Source organism: Poecilia formosa, unplaced genomic scaffold, assembly GCF_000485575.1.
Source record: "Poecilia formosa unplaced genomic scaffold, Poecilia_formosa-5.1.2 Scaffold2, whole genome shotgun sequence".
In the NCBI taxonomy this organism is placed as follows: Eukaryota; Metazoa; Chordata; class Actinopteri; order Cyprinodontiformes; family Poeciliidae; genus Poecilia; species Poecilia formosa.
In genome coordinates, this window is record NW_006799941.1 from 6,103,534 (window position 1) to 6,120,973 (window position 17,440).

The 17,440-nt window shown below is 37.8% G+C and overlaps 3 protein-coding genes across 7 annotated transcripts in view; 1 reads left to right on the forward strand and 2 right to left on the reverse strand.

Annotated features, from left to right (window-relative positions):
* Nucleotides 1–55: 55 nt before the first annotated feature.
* On the reverse strand, nt 56–8,143 carry perm1b (PPARGC1 and ESRR induced regulator, muscle 1b). Of its 4 annotated transcripts, XM_016671567.1 has the most exons (5): nt 8,040–8,143; nt 4,444–7,002; nt 2,363–2,479; nt 1,913–2,025; nt 56–1,366 (listed from the first exon to the last, which is right to left on the reverse strand). In XM_016671567.1, exons 2-4 carry the CDS (start codon nt 6,980–6,982, stop codon nt 1,937–1,939), a joined length of 2,745 nt encoding a protein of 914 aa, XP_016527053.1. In that variant the 5' UTR covers nt 6,983–7,002; nt 8,040–8,143; the 3' UTR covers nt 56–1,366; nt 1,913–1,936. The 4 variants fall into 4 exon arrangements, with proteins under 4 accessions (XP_016527053.1, XP_016527057.1, XP_016527056.1 ...); XM_016671571.1 differs by having other exon boundaries at nt 56–2,025; nt 4,480–7,002; XM_016671570.1 differs by having other exon boundaries at nt 56–2,025; nt 2,363–2,482; nt 4,480–7,002.
* A 557-nt stretch (nt 8,144–8,700) lies between these two features.
* On the reverse strand, nt 8,701–14,249 carry cunh1orf159 (chromosome unknown C1orf159 homolog). Of its 2 annotated transcripts, none has more exons than XM_007551885.2 (9): nt 14,022–14,249; nt 12,260–12,340; nt 12,089–12,173; nt 11,604–11,699; nt 11,453–11,509; nt 11,233–11,367; nt 11,100–11,125; nt 10,986–11,004; nt 8,701–10,370 (listed from the first exon to the last, which is right to left on the reverse strand). In XM_007551885.2, exons 2-9 carry the CDS (start codon nt 12,329–12,331, stop codon nt 10,276–10,278), a joined length of 585 nt encoding a protein of 194 aa, XP_007551947.1. In that variant the 5' UTR covers nt 12,332–12,340; nt 14,022–14,249; the 3' UTR covers nt 8,701–10,275. The 2 variants fall into 2 exon arrangements, with proteins under 2 accessions (XP_007551947.1, XP_007551959.1); XM_007551897.2 differs by having other exon boundaries at nt 14,061–14,248.
* A 1,329-nt stretch (nt 14,250–15,578) lies between these two features.
* ccdc36 (coiled-coil domain containing 36) overlaps nt 15,579–17,440 on the forward strand; it is a 3,523-nt gene continuing 1,661 nt past the window's right edge. Inside the window, exons 1-6 of the mRNA XM_007552608.2 lie at nt 15,579–15,651; nt 15,846–15,908; nt 16,084–16,222; nt 16,367–16,503; nt 16,609–16,657; nt 16,738–16,822. Of these exons, the coding sequence (XP_007552670.1) occupies nt 15,856–15,908; nt 16,084–16,222; nt 16,367–16,503; nt 16,609–16,657; nt 16,738–16,822 (463 nt within the window). The 5' untranslated portion in view covers nt 15,579–15,651; nt 15,846–15,855. The remainder of the gene's footprint in view (nt 15,652–15,845; nt 15,909–16,083; nt 16,223–16,366; nt 16,504–16,608; nt 16,658–16,737; nt 16,823–17,440) is intronic.

The following is a 17,440-nucleotide window of genomic DNA, read 5'->3' on the forward strand; positions in this document are numbered from 1 at the left end:
CCAAGGCATTAATGATGCTTATAAAGTTAATCATTTGTTTAAGCTTTAATATATGTTTTTTTATTGGGTGAATATGGCATAAAATTAATAAAGGTTTTAAAACTCCAGGTTTTATAATGTTATTTAGTGAGACCACAATAAATTCTCACATTACATTTTCCACCTTTATAGTGTAATGTATATCTACCGTTTACCTGAAAAACAAACTAATCTGTTAAATGGCAAATGTAAACAAGTAAAATAATTGCATGCCTGCTTGCATAACTGATGCTGTTACGAAGGGTTTCAGCATTCAGTCTTTTGGGAGAGTTTATCAGCATTTTTACATCAACTTAACCCTCTCTGTCTGTGAGGACATCACGGCACATATTAATAAACTTTATCGGATTTAAAATCTACTTATAAAATAAAACATCTGACTTCTTCAGATGTGAAGCATGATAAGTAGATTTAATTTTCACAAAAAGCAAAAATAACTGAAAAATGAGGTACCGCCATCTACGATTTGTAACTCAATTTCATCCACCCCAATAAAACCCTTTTCTCCTAAAGAAAATAACCCCACACCATGATGCCGTCACCGCCGTGTTTTACTGCAAGCATAGTGAGTTGGTGACGCACACAATATTGTTTTAGTGGACTAAAAGCTCAAAGTGTGATTTCATCAGATCACAAATTATTCTACAGCTGGTGTGTCCAAGTCCAGAGCTACCATCCTGCATCCTTCAGGTGCATCACTGCTTCAACACACCTGAATCAAATCGTTGAATTTCCTCATCATCAGTAAACCAGTTCTGCAGATCCCAGTCATTTGGTTCAGCAACATTTTATTGCAGTAATAGTCACAGAGGTCAGTTACAGTAAGTCAGTTACATGTGGAATTTTTTTTTTTTACAAGATTTTTATCTTTATGACCCATCCAGCAACAGAACCGTTACAAATATATGTACTACTAATGATTAATAATATGTTTATGGTTGTCTTTTATGGACTGTGTGGTGCAGACAGTTTTGTCAACCCAGACTGGTAGTCAAGTCACATCAAGGCTATGGAGATGCTTCTTATGCTATGGTGTTGGGCCTGTTTGTTGCATACAAAGGATTGTGGATTAGTTTGAATTCATAAGAGATTTTGAAGAAGTGTTGCCTTTTGTCAAAGAACAAATGCTCAAGTGTGTTTCAACAAGACAGTGATCCCAAACACATCAGCAAGCGATCAGCGTTGTGGTTCCAGACCCACAAGATAAGTTTCATGAAGCAATCAGGCCGTAGTCCAGCGGAAACTGTGTGGGGTGACATCAGAAGTGCATTTCCTGAGGTAAAACCAAGAAATGCAGAGCAACAGCGAGATGCCCAATCACTCCAGCCTAGAATAAATGTTCACAGGTGACAAAAGTTGGTCAACGTAGATGTGAAGCAGCTCTCAGGAACTGTTTATAAAGTGAAATGTTAGTTTAGTGACTCAGATAAAAGCTCAAACTTTGTGTATGTCTGTTTTAAAAATAATTATTTAAACAACGAACAATTAACACATATGTTCTTCCTGTTTTGATTTGGAATAGATGGTGCAGTGTTCCCAATGCATTTACCAATAAAGGTATATAAAGGTTATTAGAAGTACTTGGAGCTTTGCTGACTGTTTTTTTTTAAACACGTTATTTTGAGCGGAGATGTACATTGCCAACACTCGTCAGCCATTAAATACTAATTCAGATTTTTAATTTACTGAATCCTGCTTGCAGTTGAAACTGATTATTTGGTTTGTTTGTTTAGTATTATGGGGTGTTCACAGAACGACTCCTCTCCCACACAGACTCCTCCTTTCTACTTCACCAACCTCCAGCTGCTGTGTAGCTGACTGTGAATGTTTTCTGTGTTTTTCAATCAACGTGGACCCAAGTGAGAATGTTTACAGTTTCTTCTCGTTCGTGTTCCTGTCAGAGGTCATCTCTGGGAGGGTTCTCCATCGTCATGTACTGCCGCAGGTACTGGATTGCAGACAGTGCACTCACGTTTGCTAGAAGAGCTGAACAATAGTTTAAAAGTGTTAATTTAGTTTGATATCCGTCCATGTGTTTGTTTTCTTCTAATTAAAATTTTTGCAGCCGAAATACCTTGAAAATTTCAGTATTTGCTTTGGAATGTTTTTCAGCTGCAAAAGTTGGATTGTTGGGTATGACTATGTTCTGCAGGTTGTTTCAATGGGCCTCAGAGTAACAGTGTAGTTATTAAACAGTAAAATCAAGAAAAATGTTACAAATAGGTGGATATTATAGTATTAGAAAATTATTATTTTATCTCAGCTAAATGTTATTTTTAAATAACACTTCTCAGATAATGATGACAAAGGAGACGGTTCATACCTGCTTTCCAGGCATCTGCAGCCTCTGGATTAGAAGATCTCAGCACCCAAGAGGCAAAAGCAATGCAGACTAAACACATGTCTGACTGCTTCACTCTGGAGAAGAGGCCTTCTCGCTCTGTCAGAGGAATAAAATAGACTTTTAAAGAGAGACTTGTCACGTTTGAAATGCAATCCAGCCAATTTGAGATTTGAAAATTACTTTAATCATTAAATGTAACATATTATGGAGTTGATGTATTGTTGTATTGTATACTGTGGCTCTCAAAAGTGTGCACACTCCTGTTAACCAAGGCAGGTGTTAGCAGTGCAAAAACAGAGACCATGGTCAACCATTTCAAAAACCTTTTCCACATAATGTGACGTTTATCCTGGACAAATTAACTTAAAAACAAACAAGTCCAATATTTAAAAAAAATAAAATAAAACTACAAAGGTGAAATAACAAGGTTGAATAAATCTTCAAACCTTTAATACATTGGTGAAGCATCTTTTGACTTAATTTGAACATGTTTTCTGTCAGGATTATTTCTGGAGACTTGTTAAATTATTCTAAAACGTTAATTTTCCTCTCATCAAATCAGACAGCATCAGTGTCTGATTAAGCCTTATTGCCCAAATCAAATTTCACCACTGAGTAGAAGCAACAGAGCAGCAGAGAACAAGTGGCTCCATGTATTATGTTTCTCTTTTAATCTCTGACGTGAGAAATTGGGTATAGGAGCAACATTACCTCCAAGTTCACATGGTTCCGGTTGCAATGTGGAAAACTATTAGCATGCTCAGAAGCCAGGCTCAAAATTGGCAAAGAAAGCTAATAATGATGTGTTTCTCATTCACATTCAGACACCACAGGAACATGTTAACTAGCACCTTATGTACTCATTTGGAAATATTTAAATGAAAATAAAATTTATATCACTGTAATTTATGTGGTAGCAGCCAAATTAGGCTTTAAGGTCAGGGTGGATGAGAACCTTCAAATTAACACTTGGAGTTTCTGAGGACTTCCTGTTTATTTTTCCAAACTGGGAATTATTACGCATAATTCTCCATACTGTTCACCAAGACCAACCAAACTGGTCCAGGTGAAATTCCAGAATAAACTTAAAAATGTTCTCAAGCGTTTATTTGTGTTTGGGTCATTTGAAAAAAAAAAAATGAACCTACTGTGTTGGTTTGTTTTTGTCTCATTTATAAATTTCATTGCAGAAACATTGCTATTTGTTCATTATGAAATATTTCATTTTTGCATAGCATTTTTATGTGAATGCACTGAGATGACTAAACTGGATTGGTAAAAAATTAATAAATCATGTTTAAAGGTGAAAAAAGAACCACCATCACCTTTATAGGTGATCCTGATTAGACTTGCCATGATGCATTTACCCAACTGTTCAATGTTTTACAATTAATTGCTCAACATGGCGTCCTCTAACAAAGCAGCCAACATTCATTGACGAGTATCTTGCCATCGCTAGGCTTAAAGCAGGACACACCAACAGGGAAGTTGACACTGAGCTTAGACTGTCAGAGTGTCGTCAGCAGGTTGCAACAGAGACACAGAGAGACTGGAAAAGTCACAGCAGTGGAAATCCTTTGGCCACATCCCATGCTGATGACAGCTTAATGGTGAACTTTACCCTGCAGAACTGGATGGTCAATGACGCTAGACTCCAGATGCAAATAAGGGAGGCGAAGCACCAGAGTTACGTCAGACCATTAAAAACGTTGGGTTTTCATGGGTTCCCCCCCTCCCGACCCTCAAAAAAGGCACACTTTTACTTTAATCATTCAACTTCTGCAGTGTATTATCACTTTAGCATGAACATTTCACTATGTCCACAATTTTCACCCAAATAAAGGTTAAAATTCCCTAACCTTTTGCCAGCACTTGATGTGTCTGTGCCGTTTTAAAATCTTTCAATATAACTGGATTTAACTGATTAGTTTTTTCAGTATCTAATTCAGTCATAAATTGGATCAGCTGTTTTGTTTTTTTGTGTGTGTTTTGAAACAACATTTCAGTAAACTGAAAAGTTTATGGAATTAAATGTCTTTTATGTGTGAGTGCACATGAACCTGCTTTTGATGGCAGCGTTGCATGCTGGGACCTACTTGTCCATACAGTTTCCGAAATCCAGCATTGCTCTTCCAGCTCTCTGAACTCCTGAGAAAAATCCAGACAAGCTCTCCTCTCACTGAACGATGTTACTGCCTGATTCTGACTCCCCATCCGGATGTCTTCAGTGTCAACAGGAAAAATCCAGGCACCCGACTCGCTGCAGCAGATGCTGCCTTTGTCTGGAAAGCGAATTTTCCTCAAAGACAGAAAACTTTTCCAACTGTGGGATCTGTCCACACCTGCTGCTCCTGAGGATCTGTGCGGACTGGCGTGAAAAAACGAATGAGACATGAGTCTCATTGGAGACACTTTGTCCACTTCCTCACAGTCTGTGCTCAGGAAGACGTGTGGATTTGGGAATGTGAGGTCTTGGACAGCAGGACGAGAGCAAGAGAAGATTGGGATGGGTTTCTCTGTGCTACACTGGAAAGGAGCGGCCCATGGATCTTTTCCGAATGTACAGAGAGGAGAGTGAAAGACACGAGACACAAACATCTCTTCAGGATCACCAACAGAGAGAAACTGTAATGGAGTGTTGTCATATTCTGTGAAAAAATACTCAAAGATTTCCGGGAAGGATATTCTGTAATCCTGTAAGTCTGTGTGGGATAAAAAAGCCTGCAGAGGTTGATCCCTACTAAGAGGCAAATCGTTCTGGTCTATACTAAGAGAAGGTAGTGGAGCTACGTCCTCTTTGGTGAGAGCCTGTACGTTGTACATACTTCTGCTTTTTGTCATCCTTCTTTGGCAGGAGATCACATTTTGGAAGTCTTGACAGTCAAGACTTTGGTCTAGAGCAACGGGGGTTTCTCTTCGTTCATAATCAGTGGAGTCGTCCTCGTCTAAAAAAAGGCAAGAGTCACTTCGTTGGGATTTGTTCTGAAGGTCAGGGCTAGAGTTTTTACTTAAATTCGCAAACTGCCAGGACTCTTCCTCAAAATCTGAGCTTGAAAACTCGCAGACTGACCGATCACGCTTGGATTCATCTGGCTGTGTGAAGTAGTCTGAGTCTGCGGCGTCAGACGTGTCCATCATGGAGTTATCAAGAGGATCAAATTGGCTGGGGTCTGTGGGAAGGTCGCTTGTGTCGGGTCCTGCTGTTTCTTCGGTTAATCTACAGCTTATCCCCATTCTGATCTGCAAAATATCGTTTATAGTCAGTTTTTCCACTTCATCCCAGAAAGCAGAGATTGCATACACTGGCTGAGCCTGGCCTGCAGCTTTGGCGAATGTTTCTGGGCTGTCTGTTGCAGAGCAAAGTGACTGAGTTGAATCCGGACTGAGCTGATCCTCCCGGGAGCCACCAGATGGTGAAGGTGGTAGGTGGGTTTCAGAACATGTGTCATTTCCATAAGTGGAGTTTTCATCTGGTATTTCTGGAGATGGAGGAGTGAAAGGGAGCTCCGGAGTGGCATAACCATCATAATTTGCTGCTGTTGCGTCAATGGGGAGAGTCAAGCTGACGTTTTGGTTGTCACATGTTGGGGATAATGGGCATTCCAGAGGAAGGCGTTTAATGAGATGCTCTTCAAGAGGATGCTGAGCTTCCTCCACCGATTCAACAGCTGACAAATAGCTGTCAGAATCCCAGCTGCCAGCGGAGGAGAATTCAGCACCATGTCGAAGCTCTGAACACTGCAAGCGCTCCAACGCTGTTGGTGAGGGTGAGAAGCTGTCATAGGACGTGTGTCCTGAGCTCCCTGGCTCCCATTTGTCTCTGTTCATCGCTGCAACTGACCGAGAACTAAGCGGTTCTTCTGATAATTCTCCAGATTCTTTATTTCGGTTCAACTGAATGCCTCTTGATTGTTCGCGCCCTCGTTCGGTATCTGAATTTTGAACATTTTCTGCCTCACCAGGGTTTTTTTGTTTGAGTTTTTTTTTCACAGAGGTAGAACGCCCTCGCCGCCATGCCAGATTGTCATTCACAGTCACGAACCAGCGCTCCTTCTCCGCCCTGCCGGTGGCGTCCGGCTCGCTCGCACTCGGCACTGCTTGTTTGCAGGAAAGTAGGTCAGGTTTCTTGTTGGATTTGAGGTCACTTGTCATTTGTGCAGCCCCATCTCTTGACAACATTCCTCTCCCTTCTGAACTGTAATTGCTGAGTGGATTTGTTTGCAGCGTGTTAGTGTTGCTATCGCTTGTCTTGGCCAGAATTTCTTGTGCAATCTCTTCGTCTGCAGACGTTGTGGAGATTGTGTTTGTTTCTGGAAAGCTGACACTTATTTCCCCCTGTTTCATACATGTTGCATCACTTTGAAAAAGCTGCTCTACAAGTATGCCACCTGTGCAGCTCTCCTCGGAGGTGTTGCTGTCTGTACTCCCGTTTGTCTCCTGTTGGCCTGTGTTGAAGTTTCCTGAATCCTCCGAGTCGCTGAGGCTGGAATCATCGGGGAAGGCAAGCGAGGCCTGCAGCAGATTACATTCCTCGCTGTCATCGTAGAAGCTAATCCAGTCATTCTCTGCAATGTGAATGCTGTGATCCAAATCATCCATGCTTGAGGCCTCACATTACTCTGAAAAACAAAGAGGATGAGAAAACGTAGTTTCAGTCTGACTGGAAATCAACTGTTCTTTGGGGTCATACGCACTTTCCAGGTTCAGATTTCCAAGAGTTTTCACCCCCTTTTTAAACCAATAAACAGAAAAGTTTATCAATAATTTAAGACATACATTTCAAAAGCGGTGAGGCTTTTTAAACAAAACCTTTTAAAACTAGATGGATGGGCAAAGTAGTGCCTTGCGAAAGTGTTCGCCAAACATTTTCACATTTTGTCACCTTACAACCACAAGCTTTGCTGAATTTTTATGAGATTTCATGTGATCGGCCAACACAAAGCAGAACAAAATTGTGAAAGAAAAGAATATTTCATCTGAATTTATGCAGGAATTAAATTTCACACAGGTGGAGTCTATTTACTAACTTAGAGACCTTTGAAGGCAAATTGTTTCACAAACTTTCTCCATGATTAACTAAACCTGAAAGTTCCTTGTATTAAATTATACATAGTGTAGGATCTCTGACTGAGCTGCTTGCTTGATACAATGGACCTAAATTTAGAACAGGAGCATTTGGTTTTTATCACCTGCCATGTTGGAAACTAGCAAACATGACCTGTTTGACTCGTAATAGTAACTTAAAGCAGCAAACCAACTCAACAGCAATGCAGTCACATGTAAAATCCCAAAATACACTAAGAGCTCCACTCTTAGAAAACAAGCTACATGATCTGGAAGGGGAGGTGAGTGGGAGGGGGGGCAAAGAGAGCAGGGGTCCAACAGATCAGCTTAACAAAAAAGATATGGGCAAAAGAAATTACTACACATATTCAAATTTTAAAAAAGAAAATATCCTGCGGTTTATATCTTAAATGTTATGTTCTTCATGTTTAACAACTCGGGGAGCTTTATCTGTGGGACAAATACGCTTAAGATCCATATAAACAAACCTATTCAGCTCTCGCAGCAAGGTCACTCTGTTTTACATTAATCTTAAAACATGCGATGTTCTTTATAAACTAATTGATGTGTTAAGCAGCACAGAAGATCCTACCTGCTGCAGACGGACAAGTCATCCAGTGTGAAAGAGCTCTCAATGTTTTCCTGCTGGACATTACAACTATGATGTCCATCTGTCCTTGCACATATCCCACATGTCCACTCCGCTGGTATAAATAGAGTAACGTGTCCTTGTCACGTGTAGCTTTCATGCTCACCAGAGGTGTGACATTTTACTTTTTCAAATAATTGATAACAGTAATTACTTACTAATAATAATACAATTTAACAATGATGCCGAGTCTCTAAAAATGATTTTTTTTTGAGTGGTAGTTTTAAGAAGGTACACTATTATTTTATTTTTGCTGGTGTGAAAAACAAGGTGAAGAGCCAGTTCTCCAGTGGATTTCAAATGTGCATCAAATTATATAAAAAAAAAGGCAAACAATAACTGTCTTTTGACTAAATAAGATTTCATGCAAGTCGATGCACAATAACCAGGGTTTACAAGTCACGTTCTGGGTGTTCTCCCTTTTAATATAAGATCTTGAAATCCTAATACAATGCATTTATCAGGTCGTTTTACACCTGCAGAATACCCAAGTTAGATTCACAACAATTAAGATTTCCAAGTGGATGCAAACATTAATAACTCATTTTCTTTGCATGTACATTAGGTAACCTTCAGATTTAGCTCTAAAAAATAAAATACAGCCTTTTTGTAAGAGAAAGGTGCTTTATTTTTTGCAAATTATACATCTTCCGAACTTTTATTATGGCACAAAAACAAAAGAAAGTACATTACAAAAACACTCCATTTGTATAAAAACAATATATGCACATATCAAGCTTTTTGTTTTACTGTACAACAAATACCATAAGTAGCAAAAAAGATGAATAGCTAAGGAATGACGACTGCAATTGTGTGACTTGAAATAGTAAAGCACACAACTGCCATAGGGTTGTCAAAATAAAACAGAAGAGACTTGGATGAGGATTAGAGATACAGTAAAGGCCACTGGATACTATCCGAAAATCAAAATCATCATCAAAAGCTCCTCAGCTGTGTTTAAAGCTCATAATGGCAGTCATCACAGTAATGTAATCACGCCATTTCCTTCTGACATTTGGCAAATTAAATATTAGGCAAATAGAGTTCATGGTGGAAAAAATAGTGCTGCTTCCTTGAGAAAAAAAAAAAACCCATCAACAACAAGAAAACAGCTATACTTGGTAAGATACTTGGAGTTTTTCTGTTAAAAAGCACATTTTCATCATGAGCTCAGTACCTTAAAGTGCACATAGACTCGCAAAGGTTACGTTTTAAAAATATAAGTTTGGGTCTAAGCCGAACTTTGCGGCACAAATTCAGTTGTTTAATTTGATACAATGATTTCTTTAATAAATATCCTTATAAATATTATGGTTATGAAAGCCAGTGGAATGCAGTTCATGCACCTCAGTTGGTTACAAAAATAAATACAATGTCAACAACGCAAATTACAAAATTAAAAGATAGAAATATTGATCCATACAGTGCCTCGGGGAATTCTCCTAGATGAATCGTGGCCCACCAGAAGACCAATAGTGGTTTAACATAAGCAGTAAACATCAGTGCACAAAGCCAGAACATAAGCAAAAACAAGCAGGTTCAGTAGAAAAAGAAAAGCAAAAAATAATAATTGAATGTTAAACAGTCAGTTTGCTCCACAAAAATCACAGCTGCCGAGCTCTTTTAGAGGAAAGATTTAACTATTATATGCAGAGTTATTTAGATGCAGCTGCTGAGCTCAGATTCAGAAGCAGCAGATTAAAAACAGCTTATTTTAAAACCAGTGTTGCACACATAGAAAGGCTTTTTCTCTGGTTTAAGCAGCTAATTTTCAACTATTTCAAGCATTTCAAACACAACTAGCCTACTCTGAAAAAGGGTCTACAATGCCCCTCTCTATTCTTGGCACTTAATTTATTATAGTGATCTGGAAAAGAATCGGGAAGTGGGGATAAACCAATAAAATTGGGGAGACAGTGTGTCAACTAAAAACTGAAGACATTCTAAAGATTTTCACCGGAAGAAAAAGGTGAAAAAAAAAAAAAGTGATTTTCCAGTGAATTCAGAGTATCAGTGTGACAGGTTATTGTTAAAAACACAAAACAGTGTCAGCCTTAGTGATACGAAGGCAGGAGCAGCAGCAGTAGTTAAATTTGGCCAACATTCCTAGAGTCAGCTGGTCTTCCTTCAGGTCCTTCCTGAGCTTTTCTCCCTACCTGCACCAAACCCATCACTCCTCCTACACATCATGCACCTGAGTGGCAGCCGAGGTGGGGATGGTGGTGACGTTTCGCGTTGAGGGCCGCTCCCTCCTCACATATCTCTCTTTCCTCCCTGCAGACGGAAAACGATGCGTTTAATTAAATGTGCTCTGAAATCCGAAGACTTTGTGCTGACTTTAGGAGTTCTGAATCGAAGCATTTAAAAGTTGTCGGCCAGCTTGAGCACAACTGATTTAAACAGATATATTGTATTTGCACTGACCTACGGAACCCAGGGAAAGCCTGAGGAGATAACATTTAATCACTTGAAGCAAACGTATTGGAGTAATGACAATCTAAAGTTGCAAGACTTTTAGAAGGGAGCTACCGTATTTTCTGAAAGATAGCTATCCAAAGTGAAGTGTATTTTTGTTGACCCATTACAGAGAGTACGCTGCAAAGTTGCAAGTGTAATGTGAAAACCTCCAAGGTGTATAAAAACCTTTGTGAGGCTCTGCATGAGCAATCTGATGATTTTAACGACTGAACTCTGACGTGAGTTAAAGCTACGTGATCTGAAGGATTCCTGCAGGAATTGACACAACCTTAATGAAAAGAAAACATTTCAACAGCTGCAAAACATCTGTAGCACTGCCAAATATTTTAGGCATTGCCTAATAACTACACAACAGTAAAACCTGTTGAGCAAGACCTTAAAACAGGTATTTTACAGACATAGTCGTCTTACCTGAAGGGATCATAACTGCCTGTAAGGGATAAAAACAAAAAAAGCCATGAGCTTCTTTATGATTTCTAATGTTAAATTAAAATGTTTGGAAGGAAAAACAAATTAAAAAATTACCGTCTCACTTGGTTGAAATATAAAGGCTGTAAATATAAACAAAAGATAAAAAAGATAAGATAAGATAAAAAAATAAAAAAAATACTAAGAGCCAACTCATAAGAGTTTTTCCTCTGAGGAGACTCGTACTCGCCTTTGTTTCGCCGGTAGAAGAAACCAGGCAGCCGGTTGGAGCGTTTGAGGTAGAAAAAGGAGGCAACAGTGAGAATAAGGAACATACTGATCAACAGCGTTCCCAGAAGAACGGAGGCCGCCACGCCTGGGCCTCCTGCACAAAAACAGGAAACAACCCCCACTTACAATGCTGCCAGAACTCAGAACCTGGGAGACGGGTTTTAGTCTACCTTTCTTACCAATTTTAGGAATGACAGTTGTTACTGTTGTGTGGTTTTTACGTTCCAATGTGTAGTCTAGAAGAACAAAGGTCAAATTATATATATGTATATACATAAATATACATCTACTAAAACTCACTCGAAACACTAAGAATTAAAAAGCTCGTACTGTATGTGCAAACGGTCACATTCTCCAAATCCACAGCTGCAGCGTCACAGAATATGCAGACGACGTTGCTGTTCTCCAGCAAACGATAGAAGCAACCTGCAGAAGATAAGCAGTGAGTATTTCAAAGTCCAGACCTAGGTGTAACTGAGAATCTGCAGACTCAAAGATCTGATGAACTTGAGCTATCCTACAAAGAATGTCAGTTTTAGATGTGTAAAGCTGGTAGAGTAATAATCCAAAAGACCTGCGTATGTAACAACAATGAAAGGTGATTTAACAAATTATAAACATGAGGTGTTGAATACAAACTACACGTCACACTCTTATTTTATTTTGGAAAAAAAAGAAGGTATTTTTCTCCTTCCAGTTCACAATTATTCACAACTTGGTCACATACAAGCCCAAGAAAAAAAAAAAAAAAGCTAATTGAAGATTGTGGTTGTGATGTGATGGAATGTGGAAAAGTATGAACACTCCCACATTACCTGGTTCACAGTGAGTGTCATTTGAGCACGAGTTGTTCACTTTCTGCTTCTCTCCACAGCACTCCACAGAGTTATGATGTAGGGCCTGTGAGCACAGAACCGGGCTCGGATTAATAAAGCCGCACAACCTGAACTGCACACAGCAAGAACAGATCAACATCCGTTCCGTACCTTCGTTACGGGCGTCTCTGGTCTGATCAGGATCACAGAGGCAGCCAAGACCAAAAGGAATGACAAACCCATACTTGAACCCTTGAAGATGAAACAGATTTAATTTAGACATGAATCAATGTTACAAAGCCAGACACACCTTTACTCATAAACCCTCCTGTGGAAATAAATAAGGTGACACATAAAGACGGCTTCTTTTGGGCACCAAACAGATCTTACCTTGCCTCAAAGTAGTTTAGCTTTAAAGCTAAATTACTTTGTTAAAGCTGCAGAGTGAAACGTTTATATATATATATATATATATATATATATATATATATATAAAATTCTATCTTTGTACATTTGTTGAAACCATCAGCATGTCATAACAGTATGGTATGAGAAAGATGATGCGTTTAAAAAAATAAAAAGGAGCTCCTCTGCCTCCTCCCAGTGCTAACTAGGAACAACCAATCAGATCCAGGAGGAAGGTCTTAGCGCTTTCAATCATCCTCGTGTGCACTCTACTCTACTCTTCTCCCTCCACCTCCAACTCTTTCTCTCTGTTACAGTTTCTTCCTGACAGCAGAAGAAATATTTTTTACACTATTGAGAAATGGTTTTGCTTGAGCAACTCTGACTACATGCAGAGAACGTTATCAAAAACAAAGTTGTTTTTTGTAAATATCTTTTATTTTCATTACAATAAATACCGTCAATCAGAATCAACCAAATTAACAAGTTTGACTATCTCAAGTTCAGTTCAAATGGGAAGAATTGATTATATCTAACACATTTTCTTTTACAGTGATGAAAAAGACCACCATTATTTTGATGTTATTAAGAAACAGAGTTGTGGTTACACTGAATAAAGAGAAGCTATTATTAATGTTTTATATCTTGCATTTGATTTCTGTTTATGATATAACTAAACTGCTCTTCCTCAAAATAACTGGAGAAAAAGTTCAAATGTTCATACAAATATTTTTTTTAAATAAAACAAAGACAAATTAATGCATTTCATTTTCAACATATATCCACCTATCTTGGTCCTCGGATTTCATTTCTTAGCCCAAACTTTCTCTAATTTTACAATCAAGGAACTATTAAAACTGATACACTTAGAAACTCTAAAAATAATAGGAGACGTCAATTTTAATTAAAAAGAAGTCAGCGTGTTCAGTGCTTGACATTTCAATCACTGATGCAAGAAAGAGAAATTTGCCTTTTTTGGTCAGCAAACTCTTATTTAAATTTTATAACAGCACAACTGTTGTAAAATGCTTTTTTTTCTTCTTATATTTTTTTTGTGTGTTTTTTTTGTTTGTTTGTTTGTTTTTGTTGTTGTTATTGTTTTACTTTCTTATGAGTGGTGGAGTTTCAATGAGTGAGATATGATTCATATTATGATTGTTCGAACTTGTTTAAACTAGCCACTTTTATAAATAAAAAAAGGTATGCATGTTGCAGGGCTACAGTAAACATAAGCTGCGTTTGTCTTGATTGCATCTGCATCTCTGCCAGGCACGTTGTTGTGCACAGAAACAATGTAAACAGAGGAGCAGCAGGTTAGCGTCAATGGGCTGATGTACCAGGTGCTAGCTAGCACCTGCCGTAATGTGAAATAAAAAACAAAAGGTATGAGCAGACAGAACTGAAACATCTAAACCAGTGATACATAAGAACATCTAAAAATCCACTTGAATTAGTTTTATCTAATCAGTTTGAATTACAGAGGCAGAATCGGCTGCTGCGTGCTGAAACGTAAGAAAGTTAAACTCACCAGCCAGACGACGGAAGGCTTCGGCCTGACCAAACTCACCTGTATGGGTTAAAAACCCGCAGAGCTGGTCTGCAGCAGGGCTGTTACCACACAGTCACTGGTATTTGTTGGTGGATTTGTCATGGATCCACCTCTGTGACTGTCTCAGACAGATAATCCTACGACTCGGAGATACTCGTTTTAAAAAAATTTGGCAGGCTGACTTCCGGGAGCGATTTTCAAAATAAAGTCCACACGTCACCGACTGCTTCTTCTTGGTGGAGCTCAACATTTATCTACCCCTGAAAGAGCTTATTTCTCTTAAATACGATTTCCTCGGCCCCACTTTAAATAAAATGTAATAAACGTGCATATATATTAAAGTCTGCGCATTGACTGAACCAAAATACCGCACAGATCAATATATAAATGTTTCCATTGTACTTTTACACAGAGTTGTTTAAGTTAAACCTTCACATACCTTCAGGTCTTTTGCAACTTGCAACTAGGTTTCTTCCTTCCTTTCTTGCTTAGTTTAATTTTCTCATTAGTTCTTACCAGCTTATGTCTCTTTTTCAAGATAGGCCCTCCCTTAGCATGATGGTACCTTGACCATGTTGAAAGGTAACGATGGTGTGTTCAGGGTATTTTTGCCTGTTGGATGGTGTTATGGCAGTGTATATACTACTCACACCTGGCGTTGCCCACAGTGTTGAAGATCACAGAGTGATAGAGGCACAGATGGAGAGGAAAAATGAAAATAGGAGGGCAACTATTATCATAACAATATTGATTTTTTTTTGTCAGTGCAAGATTATCTAACATTGTGTAACCCTAAAAATAACAATAACTCTCAAATACAGACAAAATAAAATACTTGTAATATTCAGAAAAATAGGTAACATCTCTACAGGTCTTGTTAACAGGTTAATTGTTATGTGCAGCAGCATAACCAAAGGTGCAATTCAAGTCAACAAAATTTGTGTATCTTTTCATATCATATACTGCTGATATAGCTGGGGCAGCAGTAAATTAGTGAAAGCCAGCATTATAATATTATTAAACTGAAATGTTAAAGTGCCATCATGTAAAAAAATAAACACATATTGTGTTTTATTTGTGCTAATTTTGATAATAATAATAATAACAATAATANATAATAATAACAATAATAATAATAATAATAATAATAATAATAATAATAATAATAATAATAATAATAATAATAACAATAATAATAATATATTTTATATTTAGAGCAGATTCTGATGAATCTGTAATTCTTTGATTATTCCAGCTGCTTCCAACAGGCACAAGATATAAGGCTTCACTGGCTTAGAAAAAATATCTACAAAAGATCTCTTGTCTCTAAATTCAAACTAAGTCCGTATTGTTTTTCATAAGAGTAAATATTCCAAAAAGGTATTAATAGGAGCATGATTGCTAAGTGAACAGTAAACAAATACCAATCCAAAACGGTTATTTTCTCATTTATTTTTTATAAGTGTAAGCTTTCTTTTCGACGGTCAGTAAACGCAACCTCGCCTCGCACTGAAGGTTTAAACGGCGGGAAATTTAAAATAGCTTAAAAAACCAAATGGTTTTTTAAGCTATTTGCAAATAAGTCCCCGGGGAGGAGACCAAGGGACCTGTGAGTTGATTATTTTTTATATTAGTGTAGTTATGTCACGTACAGTTTAGATTTCATACTTTACTTTTGTAATCTGTACCATTCTTTAGCTAAAGCCTTCTCTGTTTGACTGAAATAGCGAGTTAGCATGTTTAAGCTAATTTTTTTCTTTCTTTTTTTTAAATCTTGAACTAACTTGTTGACCTTTCAAGCAGGAAACCAGACATGAGTTATTTGAGGAACATCAAGGAAATGTTGAACATACCAGCTGGGACCAGGTAATTAGCTATATTTTTTAAATATTGTTTCTTGGCCACTAATGTAGATAAATAAGCTGTTATTTTGTATTATATTTAATGCCCTTTTATTTACAAATAGTTTTTTTTTTAAGTTAATTTGTAATTTATTGTTTTCCTTCAACACACTGCATGATGGCGACTAATTAATGAGCAGAAATGCGGCCTCCAATGGATATCCTGGTTTGACAGATTCCCAGGTTTTCTTTGGCTCACAGTTTTGGCATGAACATTCCCAGGGAATGTCTCAGGAAATGAGTCTGTCATCCAGAAACTCCCAGCAAAGTTCACAGGAGGTAAGTCTCTATCTTCCATAAATTAGTATGTTATTTAAAAAAGTAAATTTATTGCAATGACTCAGTTTCTTTAGTGAAGCACATTACGATTAATTATACTCTGACTGATAATCACATATGATGTTTTTGTTTTTTTGTTTTCAGGGAAGTGACCCAACAATTTTAAACAGATATACCTCTAAACCTCTTCTGTTTGGCGACATGAAGGACAAAACGAGAACCTCAGGCTTGCTTGACAAGTTTGAAGAGGACAGGAAAAAAGCAAAAGAGAGAAGTGACAGGTGAATCTATGAACTATAAACTTAAATCAAGTACTTTGATTACAAAAAGGCTGCCTAAAAATGTTTGTATATTGCATCTACAATCTCTGTATTTTCTTTTAACAGTGACCAGTTTTTTAAAGAATCCCAGCATATTAGAGAAACTCTCGTCAATGTAAGTGGACATGGACGGTCACTCTGTGTTCATCACTGACTTCTGTCCTCCAGATGTTCAAAACATACAACTTCTTTCAGATTCAACAACTGGTGGCTGGCACTGAAAAAAACACATCTGTGTGCCAAACAATCTTTGAAAAATTTGACAGTTTTGCATCATCACGTAAGTTTTCTGCCAGTTGATTCTGCATTTTCTGGGATGGGTTTATGTAATGCAACAAAGGCAGGGTTGGGTGATCTCCTTTCTTTAAACATGCGCTTAACACCATTTTTCTTTTTGTTTGTTTGTTTGTTTTCTAAGCTGGCCTTAGAATTGAGTTGGCCCCTACCTGTGATTCATCATGTGTCTCACTCAATGCCACTAATAACTAATAAGAATAAAATAAATGTATTGTAAAAATTTAGGGGAAAAAACAACTGCAAACATTTGTTTTCTCCAGTGTGTGGTGCTGTTTGCCCTGTTATTACAATTTGTACATACAGTATACAATTCCCAAGTCACCCTTTATTTCTATACATTTTACTTCAGAGGAGCAAGACTTTTTGGTAATGTTTTAAGGTGGTCTTGATCAATATTTATACATGCTTTCTGAAGGTTCTGCAAAGTTTGTCTCTGGTGCTTCTCTGCTTTTTTCACTTGTCTTTAGTGCACTACCATTTTTAGAGAAAATGTGATTTGTTCAAGTCACTAAGCACTTAGATATTAAACCTTCTGGCACACATACACTCCTAAAGCTTTTCTCCTAAAGCTAAAAAGATAAATATATCTTGTCCTTCATAT